Source organism: Festucalex cinctus, chromosome 18, assembly GCF_051991245.1.
Source record: "Festucalex cinctus isolate MCC-2025b chromosome 18, RoL_Fcin_1.0, whole genome shotgun sequence".
In the NCBI taxonomy this organism is placed as follows: domain Eukaryota; kingdom Metazoa; phylum Chordata; class Actinopteri; order Syngnathiformes; family Syngnathidae; genus Festucalex; species Festucalex cinctus.
In genome coordinates, this window is record NC_135428.1 from 4,646,723 (window position 1) to 4,662,887 (window position 16,165).

The 16,165-nt window shown below is 38.1% G+C and overlaps 1 protein-coding gene across 2 annotated transcripts in view; it reads right to left on the reverse strand.

The window, feature by feature from the left end:
- Positions 1 to 558: 558 nt before the first annotated feature.
- The window catches only part of gabra3 (gamma-aminobutyric acid type A receptor subunit alpha3), a 91,716-nt gene continuing 76,109 nt past the window's right edge, over positions 559 to 16,165 (reverse strand). The window contains exons 9-11 of one of the 2 annotated variants that reach the window (XM_077504991.1): positions 14,242 to 14,447; positions 5,601 to 5,639; positions 560 to 5,461 (exon numbers count right to left, since the gene is read on the reverse strand). In XM_077504991.1, the coding sequence (XP_077361117.1) occupies positions 5,138 to 5,461; positions 5,601 to 5,639; positions 14,242 to 14,447 (569 nt within the window). In that variant the 3' untranslated portion in view covers positions 560 to 5,137. Of the gene's footprint in view, positions 5,462 to 5,600; positions 5,640 to 14,241; positions 14,448 to 16,165 lie in introns of both variants that reach the window. The other variant, XM_077504992.1, reaches the window with a different exon arrangement.

The following is a 16,165-nucleotide window of genomic DNA, read 5'->3' on the forward strand; positions in this document are numbered from 1 at the left end:
CTACGTTATCAGGTTTGAAAATAAATTGACGCGACATATTCCATATTCACAAACTATCGGAATTGATTCCACAATATCTACAAATTCACAACTTTGTAACATTTTCCTCAGCTATCACGTGTTATTTAATATCTGCTGTATATGGTGCGCTACCCGTCAACAAAAATTGCATCGACATTTTAGAGGTTATCTGGTATAAACCATAAGCGGCACTAAATAGCATAAATATTTGTATATATATATATTTTTTAAATATACTTTTAATATAATGTGTCTTGGTGCAATGACATAGTTCCATTATAGTTAACTCTGGCCCTGTGGGAACATAACTGGCAAAACACACAAAAAAAATGAAAAAGTAGTACAGTTGAAATCCAGTTGATCGAAAACATTGACTCTCATTTCAGTTTGGACATTTCAACGTTGATCGATACGATGATTTTGGGGCTAAACATGTTCATGGCTGAAACGCAAATGTATACTGCATAAAAATAAGACGTAGAAGGCAAATGTTGGGTGACTGTTGTTGCCGCCCATAAATGGACAAACAAAAGGTGCGGCAAAATTAATCTCAGAATCGGCCGCCCCACTATTTGAGAAGCACTGCCTTAATGCGAGACGCTCGATTTCCTGTCCGGCTCGTGTAATTGAACAAACTGAATAATTTTCTTGATATACCACTTATCATCGAAAATAATACTGTATAAAATGTCAAAAAAATTGGTTTTACAATGATTTTCACACTATTCCATTTGACTCAGTGCGTTTTGAAATGAATACAAGCGTTACTACTCACAAGGCTTCTGAGATCCACTTGGAGGACAAGAGACTTTTGACACTTGCTCTGAGAGATGGAACGGTTCATTTCAGTCCTCCTCAATGCATAATTAACAATGCAGTCAAATAATTTAAAATCCCTGCAGGGGTAGAGTCGCTGAGACCACCTGTCACAACATGACGTGACCAAAAAAATAGTCAAATAAATGCTGCAAGTTATCTATTGATCGCTGCAGTCTGGCGAACATCCTCCAACTTTGACCTTGTAGTCGCTATTAAAATATGCTCCGAGTGACGCTACCGAGGAAGGAACTTCATTAAACGGCATATTTGTTACTGAACTGCAGGTAAAGCAGACTCATGAAATGTGCATGCTGGCAAATGAGGGTAAAAGCACTTTCATAACCTTGTCGGTGTAAATGAACATCACATAAATATGCATTCATAATTTATGAAGGTGTCTCTGGGGCTGTGAGTGGGTCACCGACGAGTAAATTGGCTGAACCACAAGAACACAGACACGAACAGCTACTTGAGCATAATACTGCATATACCATTGTGTGAACGAAGACCACTTCAAGAGCGGCCATAACACCGACTACTAATTATTCTTTCATTTACCCCTGAAGATGATTTCAAAATGTGTTTTAACAATTAGCACGGTGCAACATTGGTGGATGATGGTGGATCTTAAATAGGTGTTGAAAGTAAACTTTCTCCCAAGGGAAAATAATGGTCATTTGAAGATTTAAAATATAACCCCCCCCACCCCACCACCATCACTGGTTTAAATTGTTAAAAAAAAAAAAATGTGTACTTTGTGATCAAACTAGGTTCCCCCACCATCACTACTATAGATTTATGATTAATAGTCCTAATTTGTATAATAGACGAACAACACCGCAAAACAGAAAAGTTGTACAACCAGTGCACAAAGTACTGTATTAAAAAGGCAAAAGTATAACACGAATAAAAACAGTGCTTTTTTTAAAAACAAAAACAAATTAAAAACAAGAGGGACCTTGCAGCGGTAGCTGCTCGGGCACTAAAAATCAACCCCTCTTTTTTCTTATATTGAATGTATAAAAATAATCAGTTTGTGTTTATTTAAAGAGGAAGTTAACCCAAAAATTGTTCTTTACAATGTTACATGTGCCCCCACTAGCCTCAACAAGACATTCTAATTAATATTGCGTTCATGGAATATGCGTTAACCTGCACAGCCCACCATTTTGTAATCCACCTCAGGGGGCGGCCATTTTGCCATTTGCTATCGACTGAAAATGGCACTACACTTACTCAGGTAACAACCAATCATGGCTTCGGCTTCCGAAAACAGCAAGTGTCAAAATGGCCGCCGCCCGAGGTGGATAAAATGGTGGCTTTTGCTGCTTAACTCATATTCCACAAACACAATATTTATCAGAATATAGCGTTTAGACTACTGGAGCTGCATTGAACATAGTGTAAAAAAACAAAACAAAACAAAATAACTAAGCAGATGTGGAACTGAGCTTCAATCAGAGGTAATAATGGCATTTTGTTACGACTGTATGAAAAGCTCCAAAGAAAATGTGGAGTCCTATAATCACTTTTGTGTCATCTTGTCACAGTAAGTCGTCGGTCCGCCTTCACTCTAGTGGGCAATTTTACAACGTGCCCCTAATCATCGGGTTGAGTACAGCCACAAAGTGCGACCACCTCTTATGATTTTGTACACGCGTGCTGCAAATGTGTGACGATACCTTTTTGCTCCGTTTATGCCGTCTGTATGTTCACCAAAGGCACTTGGCTCCTTTTTTAACCAAACGCAGTCAGTCAGCTTGAGCCGCTGGAACTTGAAAACGCACAGGCCGCCCCACGGGATGCGAAAGCAATTCCAGATGATACCGCGTTGGCTCGGATGAGATTCAGCTTGAGCTGAAGGCCAGACACTGAAGATTATTAATGATGTTCCTATGGAACCATATAGGCTGCCCCCCCACCGCCGCTACCTGACCACAGTTAAGCAACCATAGAACAGCTCCTTGGGTGTCTTCTATTGCATCCCTGCATAATCTGAGTGTGTGCATGCATGTCATTAATTCTTGTCTTCATTGGTTAGCAACAATGACAACTTCAACCGCATGCTTGCGAAACAGAGAAAACACATTTTCACTATTTTACAAAATGACAAGCAGTCAAGATACAGCAATGGACTACTTTTGTTACAACAGGAGACAGGGCCAGAGCTACTGTAAATGAGAAAAGAAAACAAATTTGACGCATAGATTGCGTAACATCACAGTAGAAGTGAGTCTGGCGTTTTGCCGCGTTGCTTGTTTACATTGAACAGAACAAAGCTAGCTTGACGCCACGCCAGTCAGGGACTTAAGCTAGCTTACTGAGTTTTCCGCTATATCCAACTTGTACCATTTTACACAGGCCTACAGATGCTGTTACGACCGTTTTTGTTGCCTTTCTCTAATTGGAAACAAAAGATCTAACAGTGACAGCGAATTGGCGAGCTGCGTAAAAAGCGGTATTGTGATAACATACTCCCGCAAAAGGTAGCCTATAGGTGAGCATTTGCCCTCCGTTTTTATGGATGAGCGAAATATAACACAAACACGCTCACAATATACAGTAAACTCACAGAAGTATCATTTAACGCACTCAAAAATTCTGCCTTTACAAAGATAACTACAAGTATGTCCATATACAGGATTAGTTAGCATGCTAATTCCTAGTAGTTTTTCCCCCTGGACTCCCTTGCTAGTTCCCTTTGATGACACACTGATTTAAAATAAAACTGGCCAGCATTTTTGCATAATGGTGCTAACAAATTGATCAACAAATGACAATCAAAATAATACTCGAAGCCTTCATGCTTGTTGGAGATAATTGGGTCAGTTTTAATTGTCGCTGTAAGAGAGGTTTGGCGCACACACCAACATGTTGGGAATTGTAGTGTGCTGTGATGCAAAATAGCGCTGCATCATACTGCCACACATTTCTAATATTTTAGTTACCTTAAGATACATGAGAGAGAAGCTATTAAAACAATTTGAGTATGTTGCATTGTAGACTGACACCACGATAATCTATTGTACAATTACTTTAAAGGCGGGGTCTTCCTATTTCACTCAGTAAAATGCACTATATAAATACAGGATGTATACCCATGAACTCGTTCTCAATCTACACCTCTGGGCTTCTGTTAATATGTGGTGGTGATTTATTAGATTTTTTTCCCCCCACTCATGCACTCACACTTGTGAGAAATCCGTGCGTGCTGTCAAGTTGCCGCGGGAGTGACGTCATGCAGCCGACAAATTCGCAGACACGCCCCCCGCCACCCGCTCTGCGATTGGCTGGAGGGGTAAACAACTGTTTGTCCACAGAAACGTCCCGCTGTTGACAAAACAAACACAAAATGGCAAAATAAAGGCTGGGGGTGGGGTGGGAGTTTAGGAAAAAAATCACCACCACACATCAACAGAAGCCCAGAGGTGTAGCTTGAGAAGGAGTTCATGGGTATACATCCTGTATTTATATAGTGCATTTTCCTGAGTGAAAACGGAATAATAATAACCACCATTTCTGGTGCAACATTATCTTTGTAAAGGCAGCTCTTTGACTGGATTTAATGTGATTACACGCACACACGTATACACATATATATCTAAACATATGTGTATATATACACATATGTATATATCGGTGGCATCGGGCCGAAACCTCATAAATCACAGTTTGGTAAAGATATATTTTCAAAAATCTATACCATTGGTCAGTCCACATGTGTGGGTGTTATTTATTTAGTGTTGAAAATGTCTTGCTCTCTTTGATGATGCGATGTTAATGGTTGAATAAACATGCCGATAATTGAGGATTTTGGAGGTACAAGGTTTCGGCCCCGTATGTATTGGTATACATACAGTACATAGAGTACATACGTATACATATATTATGTATATGTATCTGTGTCTATATTTATTTATGTGTATATATGTATAGTGGTACCTTGACGTACAAGTTCAATCTGTTCCGTGACCAAACTAACTCAATTAACTCGTATATTAAATCATTAACATGATTTTAATACAGTTTAAAACAACACTGTATTGTACTTCACTTGTGTGGGGGTGTACTTTAATTAAACTCGCTCTTAACTGAAATTTTGCCTTGGTACATAATGCAACATAAATAAGTAAATCACCCAAGCAACATTTGGAACTGAAGTTCGGTACCACTGTACGCATACACACGCGTGCACACGCACACACGTAGGCTACACATTAAGATGTTCATGGCTTCCAGCAAACCTGTCTACCCTTCATTGTTGAACCCATTCAAGATGGACTTTTTTAATCCAATCTCAGTTGAGGTTGTTGCCCTCGATGATGGCGGGCTTTCTGTTGACATATGTGGCCCAGTAACCCAAGTTGAAGATGAAGAAAAGGACGGGGAAAATGATGCGCGAGATCTTGTCCACTTTGCTGACTCGGTTGTAAGACTTCTTGGCTTCTGTGTAGGGATCGTCCATTTTATGGAGATAGGAGTGTTTGGCCGACGCCCCCGAAGCGGCGCTCTTAGAAATGGTTGTTAAACCTTGGTCCTTTGCTACGTTGATGGCGTAGGTTGTTCCAACAATGTTGAAAGTGTTGTTTGCTTTTTTGGAGAGCGTTGCAGATTCTCTTCTCTGAAAAGAAGAGAAAGCAGCGACAGTTGTCAGGAGAAAACGCAGCGGACTCCACAATACTTCCATTTGAACTCATAAAGAGGAAATAGAAGCAACACCACGAGACACGACACACACAAGAGCAAAACAAAAGCCTAACCATATCGTTAATCCTGGCCATGTTAGCCTGAAACGGTTCCTGAAAAGAAAAGTAGAAAAGAAAAAAAGTTTACCAATTATAGGGAAAAATTACCCAACATGCTCTAGTCATCAGTGTCTAGCTTTGTACATTTCACACCACTGTCAATTAAATCTGCAACATACAAGGTTTGATTGCAGAAAAAAAAAAAAAGAGGTCATATCCATAATGTTCAGCTGTGAAATGTTTTAAAAAGTGCTGAAAAAAAAGAATCACATTTGCATCACTTCAACTGGGTTGGCTGGCTTGTGATATTGCTGTCAGCTGCAGCATAGAGCATGAATGGAAAAAAAAAAAAAAGAGAAAACAACAATGCCTTTAGTCATGTCTGACAAATCAATGAAAGCAGCTAGGCCTCTTCAGGCAAATAACTCGCGATAAAACAAACATGGCACAGGCTACAGGATAGAAAAGCTGACTTCCTTCGTACTCCTACGGAGAAACCATTAGACTGTCTCTGCTGAAAGAAAGCTTCAGACTGTCAGAGTGAATTTGCACAGGGATCCACTTATTTACCAAACCTTAGCATAGGATGATTTCATAATCCTGGCAGCCGCAGAACGCGCTGCGCTGCACAGTCAGTGTGGGAGAACAAGTAGGGCAGCAAGATTGATCACACCGCAAGTTTTACTTTTCTGGAGTGGATACAGTGTGTGTGTGTGTGTGTGTATGTGTGCGAGGCTGTAACTGAGTCAAGATGTCCTCACGCCTCTCACACCCATGAGAATTTCAATTAAAGATTTTTTTTATTTTATTTTTTGTGCCTTAACATTAAAGGCCCGGTCTGACGTTTTCACTCAGGAAAAGGCACTTTTTAAATACAGGATTTAAACAAACAAACTTCTTCTCAATTTACAGATCTGGGCTTCTCTTAATGTCTGGTGGTGATTTTGTCCTAAACCCCATTTTGTTTACACCCCTCCAGCCAATCGCAGAGCGGGGGGTGGCGTGTCGCAAACGGGGCCGGGCGAATTTGTCGGCTGCGTGACGTAACTCCCGCGGCAATTTGAGAGCATGCACGGATTTTTTTTTTTTTCCACTCACTCACTCACTCACTCACTCACTCACTCACTCACTCACTCACTCACAGAGGCTTACATATGTGAATGAGTGAGTGGGAAAAAAAAATCCCCAAAAAACAAAACTGCCAAAATTCAAAATAAATAAATGAATAAATATATAAATGACTTAAAATAAAAATAAAAACGGATTTATTTCCATTTATATTTTTTTACATCATTTTCGAATTATATATTTATGACTAAAAGTGAAAATAAAAATGAATATAAAAAAATATATAATTCGAAAATATGAAAAAATAAAAATGAAAATAAATCCGTTTTTATTTTCACTTTTAGTCATTTATTTATATATTTAGTCATTTATTTTTTTTATTTAGTCATTTATTTATTTATTTATTTATTTATTTATTTATTTATTTATTTATTTACTTAGTCACTTATTTATTTAGTAATTTATTTGTTTTGAATTTTGGCAGTTTTGGGCCTGACTGCTAAGTCAAAATGCTGCAAAACCTGCTTGCAAAACCTGGAGGGCCCCTTCACCTGACAATTAGCACAGATTTTAAACATAGAAGGCCAAAACATCCCTAATGAAAATTAAATTGCACTAATAAACTAGCCACCAGAAGGTGCTAGAACTGCACAAATGGAAATCAACCTGACTTTTTTAACAGATGTGTTCCCTTTAAAAATTGTGAACATGACGACGACTATATTGTGACAGTTTCTAATATCACGATATTACAATATTGCCCTTATCGTTACATCCCGAACAGTTAATACATGCTACAATGGAGACAAGTTGGCCTTGGATGGGATGCATAGAATTTAATTGGAGCTCAAACAGCCACCCAGAATTGGATTGTGATCTACCATAGTTCCACTGTACTGTTGTAAGAATTATGCAATGTCATATGAATATTTTCAACTTTCTTGATGACCATGTATTAAATATGAAATATTTACAACATGGCAGGTGTGGAACAGTCCGTAATACATTGCTACTGTTGTGTCTGATTACAGTTGATTCATATGCAACTACATGATGTTAACTACATATATTAAATTTGTCAGTATAGTGTGTCGTGTGGTAATCATAACAGATGGCATCCAAAAGAGAGAAACTCAAGTACCATAAAACAAGGTGGTTATTAAATTCCCACCTTTCCTCCCCCACGTTTGTAAAGAAAGTCTACGGTACGTTGACGTTTCAGTGCTCCCTATTTTTATGTCTACTTTCAGGCCACAGCTTTAATTTTTGCTCCACTTTTTCAGCTTCATTTGACTGTCCTTCCTTCCTCCTCCCTTCACTCCATCTTTTTAATTAGCATAACTAATGTCCCCTGTTTCCGTTGCCGATTGCTTCATGGCGGATCTCTTTATGCACTTCTCATCAGTGAATGTTTTGTCAAGACTTTATGCTTAATATTGGCGTACAGCAGGGGTGTCCAAACTTTTTCCTCTGAGGGCCACATACAGAAAAATAGAAAGCTGCAAGGGCCACTTTTATATAAAAAAAAAAAAAAAGTTATTTATTAACACATTCATTGCCAGACCAGCAAAAAAAAAAAAAAAAAAAATGCATCATTTGACGTCATTTTCCGTCAATGGCAGTGAATGAGTTAAACATGGTAAAAATCAATGAAGCAATTATAAATTGTTGATATAATGTGCAGTTACTTATTGAAAACTACTAACAGTCACAAGGCATTGAAAAATTATTTTTAGTATTTGCCGCGGGCCACCAAAAAATTTATTGTCAGGCCGCAAATGGCCCCCGGGCCGTAGTTTGGACACTTCTGGCATACACTAAAAAAAAAAATGTCATCTGAGAACTAGCCACAATGCAGCCGCTGAGCTCCAGTATGCCACTGTTTTGCTCGTCATGTATAAAATTGAAGTCCCGTTTCTACCAAGCAGTTCTGTCCACGTTTGCATTTTCATCGCCATATCCCGGCATTAATCTCACAGTAAGGTAAAGCGTGGCGCTTAACACAATACAGCTACTTTATTGGTCAATAGAGAATTGCGTGATGCAATTAACAATGCTGGAAGTCCTTTATTGTTGTCCTCTGCTTACTGTGACATCTTTTTCTTTATTGTTGAATTAATTACTATCCCACTGGGATGAGGTCATGTTATGTTATGTTGACACAGCTATTGACAGCCACACTATGGGGTTTGTTTACCATCATAAAATTGTACTGTGGCAACTGAAATCCACTTGGGGGGGGGGGGGGGGGGGGGAGAGATGAGAAATAGAGTTTCGGAATGGTAGTTGTGACAATGCTATCAGCAGTAAGACACCACAATGACTTTAAATTGTTGTTTTCCCTTCCGACTTCCATTGTTTTCACGCTCCTCCGCCAAACTGGAGAACAGTGACTACAATAAAAAAAAAAAAAAAGTGAGGAGGCCTAAAGCGTTCTAACTCAAGTCCATTTGGACAAGAAAGACAAAAGTCACACCAGTGCCCTCTAGATAACCAATGTCTTTTCCAGGACATTGACTCCGCTACCCCTTAAAAGGACCGCAGAGTCTTTTTTTTTTTTTTTTTTTTGTCACGCATAGATAGCTTACTCAGCAGCAAAAACTAATGGCTACAGTAATATAGTACACTATAACTGAAATTCTATGGCAGTACGAATGTTCTTTGCTCAATAAACTAGCAGGCAAGCAGTCCTCTGCCGTCATTTATATCAAATTCAATATTTTTCAACTCTTATGCATTTAGTTCAGCCAAAGATTCTGTTATGTATTTGTAAATTGGTTGTTGTCTGGCACATAACGTAACAACAGCGCATCCGCAAATGTCAGATTTTTTTTTTTTTTTTTTTTTGGGGCGTGATTAAGCATCCCGAGGCTGATTGTGCCACTTAATGTCAAGTGTTGTTTGGGAACTCTTTGTGTGAAGTGGACGTGTTTGACTGAGCCTTGCGATAGTCTGACCTTCTTTATGATTGGAGATGACGTGTTGACATATTTGATAACCTCAAGTATTTGTATGCAAGTGTGGGTTGAGTCATTAATTTGGTGTATTTTAGGCTATTGGAATGTATAGCTGTATAGTAGACATACGTTTGAGATTGTTTCACTTTATCACCAAAAGTGAATGGTGATTTCATGAAATAAATAAATAGTTAATAAATAATAGTTACACAAGTAATTTCATTATCTGTGATTATATTTTACATTTCAATTAATTAATGGACAAATAATAATTCAGGTCCAATTAAACTATGCTATGTTTGTAGCATTTAGCCTACAAGTACGTTCAGACGTATTTGCGAGTACGTTCGAACGTATTTGCGAGTACGTTTGAATGTACTGTACTTGCGAGTATGTTTGAATGCATTTGCTAGTACGTTCAAATGTATTTGCGGGTGTCAGGCGATTAAATTTTTTTAATCGTAATTAATCGCATGACTTCAATAGTTAACTCACGATTAATCGCAAATTTTATATCTGTTCGAAAATGTACAACAAATTACTTTTCCAAGTTTTATGCTCGTGTTAGCATAAAAGGGGGAAATGTTAAATATAAATATGGCTGCATCTATTCGTCATTGATAGAGTCATTTCAGAATCATAAAAATGAGTTAACTGTAAAATAAACGAGTGATATTGATTTGTGTTGTCATTTTTCTGCCACTAGGTGGCATAATTGCATTTGTAAGATGGGGACAGTGCATTTTTCGTTTCATATGAAGAGCTATGTAAATTCTGCACATTTTTTTTTAAATTATGAAATACAATTTAACCCCAGTCTCCACAAATATATGCATTCTTATTAATTTATTACTGCTAAATTTTGATGTCGAAGTGTCGACTGTGTTGCGACTGGAATTTCCCCTGTACAGGCTTTCCAAGTAAGGGGCGGCCATTAATCGCGTCACGAGCGTCAATGTCTTCTTCCCTCTTCTCTTGTGAAACTAGCTTCAAGCTGACATCCCCGTTGCGCAACAGCCAAATGCTCGTAATCAACTCTGACGAATCCCACGCTGCTTTTTGGTTTATCAAAGAAAACACGAGACTTCCATCCCGCCATATTACACCGTCAGCTGGCTTGAGGTGAGCTAATTAGCCCGTTGGTTAAACAGATTGTTTAGCGACCCAGAGGGAATTACGTGCCACTGAAGCTGTGTAACCTCTAAAGTAAATGAGTACACGCTGACTCGGCTACAGCTCACCATATCAGACCTAAAAAAGAAAAGCGCCTGCGGGAAATGAAGTCATCATGTGGTTCCGTTGGCTGGAACTCTGCTTCTGATGACTGAGGACAGTGTTTTTCCCTTTGCATCCCCATCCCCCCCTACTGTTTTTTTTCTTTTCTAAACAGTGGGAAAAACAGTCGTCTGAGCATTTTGCTTTCCAGTAGTTTATTCTTGTGGGGCATTAAGTGCGAGTGTGTAATGTCTACCATTGTGACACGGTTCTTGTTTATCTATCATGACAACTACATTCTCAGCATAGTCACGGACAGCGCAGACTTGTGCCATTAAGACAAAGCATCTGGAAAGAAACAGAAAACAAAAACAAGACTTTATCTTTGCTTCATATTCGAAAACTAAAATGTATTTTACCACCATATTGCCTCCTTCTTAGAGCACTAAATGACAACCCATAACAAATACTGAGAACGTCTAAACTGACTGGGTGAGAAAAATGAAGTTTGTGTATTACACTGCCCTCCAAAAGTATTAGCACTGAAAATACTGTATGTTGGTTTGACCTAAAAATGAATATGAGATAACGGCTCAATATTGTTTCCAAGTATTTACATCTTAATCTGATAAAGAATTTAGAAAATTGCAGCATCCGTTTTAAATATGAGAAAACAAAGAATGTGACGGGCCCAGCACAAGATTTGTTGTCTACATTTGTCCAACTACTATAAATCGTTGACTAGATTTGCTGACTAGTATAACTGAAGTTAGAGATGTAAACATAATTATAACTAGAACTAGCTTATGAATGACGCAGCATCAGGAGCAACTGGGGGGTTCAGTATCTTGCTCAAGGATACGTTGACGTGGCCACAATGGCATGGGGATCGAACCTACAACCTCTGAGCTGTGAGAAGACCGCTCTACCACTGAGCCACGCCGCCCCAGTGTCGCACGAGGAAAAAGAACTTGTTGCAACATGGCCCCGGCTGATCTCTTATACTCTGCTGCCACCTGCATGGCCATTTTTTGTAATGACTACTATTGCTTTAAGCGACCTCTTCAGGTCAGAAGCTGCATCAAAGCCTTCTGTATGCTCTTGCATAAAAAAAATAAAAAATACAATAAAATAAGAATTAAAAGAAACGTATAAATACGTTTTTGGGAGTGCAGGTCAAAGTATTAAAAAAGCATATTTATACGTCTTTGGGTTTGAATGAGTTAAGTACCAGCTGTGCAAAGGTAGTTAAAGAAAATCACCAGTGGTGATCTCAGAAGCATTGTGAGGGCTGTAAAAAAAAAAAAAAAAAAGTACTAAAGATGTCAGCAACAACCTCCCAAAAGTTACTACAATCTACTGTTTGCACCAGCTGTCATGAACAAAAATACAAAGGTTCTCCAGAAGATGCAAACCTCTCATTAGCAAGAATAGGAAGGCCAGGCTGGAATAGTGATGGAAAGGCTGAAGCTTCCCGAAAGAAAGCATCCGTTCATTATCACCAAACACACGAGTTTATCTATGAGACTCAGGAGGTCATTAATCTTTATTGATGCAAGACACGATGGCAGCAGCAAAATGAGCTCGGTAATCTACGGCAAGATGCAACCAAATTGAGTGGGAGAGCCTCCGTTGTACTGCAAGATAATGACCCAAAACAACAAAAAGTGTTATCAGGAGAAAAAAAACAGAAGATTTGAGATGGGCTAAGTCGAAGTCGTGACGTAAAACCAAGACTTAGATGACAGTGAAGGGCGTAATCTCCCAAAACAAACAACTAAACGCTATCCAATCTTACATCAACAACAAAAGACTTTTGGAGGCGAGTGTATATTTGTTTTGTCTTGATGCTTGTTCTGCACAATGTACAGCTCGTAAAGTTTTGGTCTATGGAAGCCCAAAAGTGTCAAAATTCAATAAATAAAAAAAGGTCATTTTAGACAATTATGTAATATGGCCATTAAATTTTAAAACGAGGTATTAGTATTGCTATGAAAAGTGTTATGCTATCCTTTAATATGTAACAAATAAAAAAATAAATAAAAAAATAAAACAAATAAAAATAAAAAATAAATTAAATGTCATTATTTTTTAAAAAGTATGACATTGTTAAAATAATCATTATGAAATATTTAATCAAAATAAAATATTTTTTACATATTAAAGAACAGTATGAACACTTTTCATAACAATACTAACGCCTTATTTTACAATTTAATGACCATATTACATAATTGTCTGTTATTTATCAAGAAGGATATTTATTTCAAAAAGGCCTTTTTATGTATTGAATTTTGACACTTTTGGTCTTCCATATTGGTCTGGTGTATTGTTTTCTAAAATAATGGCTTGCATGCTTTTATTTGTTCAACTGCAGTGAATAACCGGCATCTACTAACATCTGCTCAGTTGTTGCAAATGTCATTTCTGCACTGCAGGTGATGCGCTGCACTTTGGTGTCAATCATGTTAGAGGTGATTACAGCCACCTGGTGGCACCCCTGTTAGTTTCCCCCCCCCCTCTTGTTCATGACGTTAATAAATTACATTCATCTCAACATAGGTGAGGCCTGTATGTAAATTTCCTGAACCAGATGATTGAAGAAAAAAAAAAAAGGGCATTGAGTTTCGGGTACAAAGCAATTTATGAAACCCATTTCAATTATTATTCTTTTTTGCCTCAACATTATGGCTCCAGAGTCAATAATCCTAAATTGACTGAAGCGCAAACGCATTCCCCAGCTAAATATTTCCAGCAAAATGGTCCACACTCATCTATATTTCAACTTTCTTGATCTGATCCAATTACGTCTACCCTCTTCGCTGCTCATAAACACACAAAAGAATGCAAAACTATTGACAAATCTGTGCGTGAAAGTAATATAGGGCCTCAGGGGATTCATTTAAATGCAGTCTCACTTTTTTTCTTTTTTTTTTTTAAGTCAGTGTACCATTTTTTTTAATGAGCAGGCTGTACTGCAGGATGCTGTCTCATCTTGACAGAATGGGTTTACACTGACTAAAATGGGGCTTGAACATATGCTGCCACCCTAAATTGGGGCTAGCGTCTTTGGGATTTTACCTCGGTTTCTGCTCTCCCTGTTCCGCCCCGCTGTCCTTGTTCCATTTGGCTGTTAATGAATAAATAAAAGCCCCTTTACCGAGTAGTCAGGGTTACTTTAAGGGGTAACTCCGAGTTTCCAGTTTAACCCTTGTTCATTCGCCAGTGTAAATTTACAACATTCTCAGCAGCTCTTAGCGTTTTCAACAAAAAAAATATAACGGTAAAAGATGGGAGCAGTTGAAGCGTAGAGAGGAGAGAGGGAACTAAATTCTGTCATTTTGCTTGACACTTTCATCATCATCATCATCATCATCATCACATCTATGTGCAATTTTCATACAGGAATCACTCACCCTGACTTCCATGCCCTCTTTTTTCCCATCCCACGCCCAGCTGCGCTTGGTGAAGTAGTTGACTGTGGCAAACTCAATCAAGGCAGAGAAGACAAAGGCGTAGCACACCGCCATGAACCAGTCCATGGCGGTGGCATAGGCAACCTTAGGGAGGGAGTTGCGGGCACTGATGCTTAGGGTCGTCATGGTGAGGACGGTAGTGACCCCTGAGGAGAGAATAAAAAATATCTTGAGGAAACAGTGAAGTAAAGTGTTTTATTTATTACACATTGGTTTGTGCAATGTTTTTCCCATCGACATTTTATTCAATTAAAAATAATGTTGCCATTGGAAAATGTACTTTTTGAATTGGCAAGTTATTGAATTTTTGTTAGTGTGTCTCAGATTATTAGGACAAGAAAAGGTCAGACGTGAGGTTCCAACCCAGTGCAGTTTAGTAATATTTTATTTATAAATAACAGTTACCTTTTGCAAACCTGCCTAATTTTAATAACCATCACTTTACATATTATTATTATGTATTTTTGTGAATATTTTAAGGAGACCTCTAACACAAAAGCAATTCTTAACTACCTATATTAATTGAACTAATTCAAACCCAAAAAACACATTTATACGTTTTTTTTTTTCCGTTTTTTTTTTCCTGTTTGTTTGTTTTTATGCAAGAGCATACAGAAGGCTTTGATGCAGAATAGGTGGCTCAAAGCAGTGGTAGTCATTACAAAAAACGACTAGTAGGTGGCAGTAGAGTAAATAGATCAGCCAAGGCCATGTTGCAACAAGCTCTTTTTGCCAGTGTTTTCACCAGGAATGTAAATATTGAGGAAACTAAGCTGTCCTAATGCTAATTGCTGCAAAACGGAAACAGATACGATTGTATTTTTATTTTTTTTCCTGATGAAAGAAGGCACTTTTTTTGGTAGGTTCCATGATTTTATAGGAATAGAACACAATATTCTGTTGGATTTGCATCATCAGTCAAAATCCAGTAAAACCGGGAGCGAAGGGGCTTGCTTCAGTGGAAGGAGGTGAATGAGTTAAATGTTTTTTTTTTGTTTTGTTTTTGTTTTTTAAATCCAGTATTTTAACTTCTCCATCCTCTCTGCAAAGAAGAGATGATTTAAAAATTAGATTCTGTGGTAGAAGTTGAAGAGGTCAGGTAGAGGGTGACTTTAGGATTTTTCGGCTGATCAACAAACTTTAAAAAAAGAAAAAGAAAAAAGATAACTGATAACTGATATCAGAAAATGGAGCAATATACTTAATAAACAAAAAAAAAAAAACTCGACAGCTGACCGCCGCCATTTGAAGGGCAAAGGCAAAGCCCGGCCAACGAATAACGAAAATCCCCCAAAAATGTTCAAAAAATGGTCTTGTTTGAAAAAAAAATGTCTTATTTTGTGGAGCTGACCAATGACAACATTGATTGATCGAGCAAATTAAGACATTACAGCCAATCACCGATTCTGCCTAAAATACAAAATATCATCCGATCCAGATCAGTTTAAAGTCTAAGTATAAATATTTTCTCTGCTCAAAATAAATCACCTGTCTTCGGGTTCTTCTTTTTAAAACGTTTTGAAACTGAAACCTACAAAAAATTTTCAGCATACAACCAAAAGAAGAAAGATGACCAAGATGGGAAACAATGCGAGGAAATGTGTCCCTCATTACTACATGCCACAGTGCAGTCACCTTAAAATGAAAGTGTCCTTTCTTAATACAAGACAATTGTTCAATAGAATAGGCTTTGAATGTCAACCAATCAGCTCTCCAAAGCTATTCTTGTTTTCATTTGGCCCTACCATTTTGCTGACACAAAATGATTCAGATTTATAGATTCCAATTTAATACGGACTCTGACTCCATCCATCCATTTTCTACCGCCGGTCACGGGGGCAGCAGCTTTAGCAAGGAAGCCCAG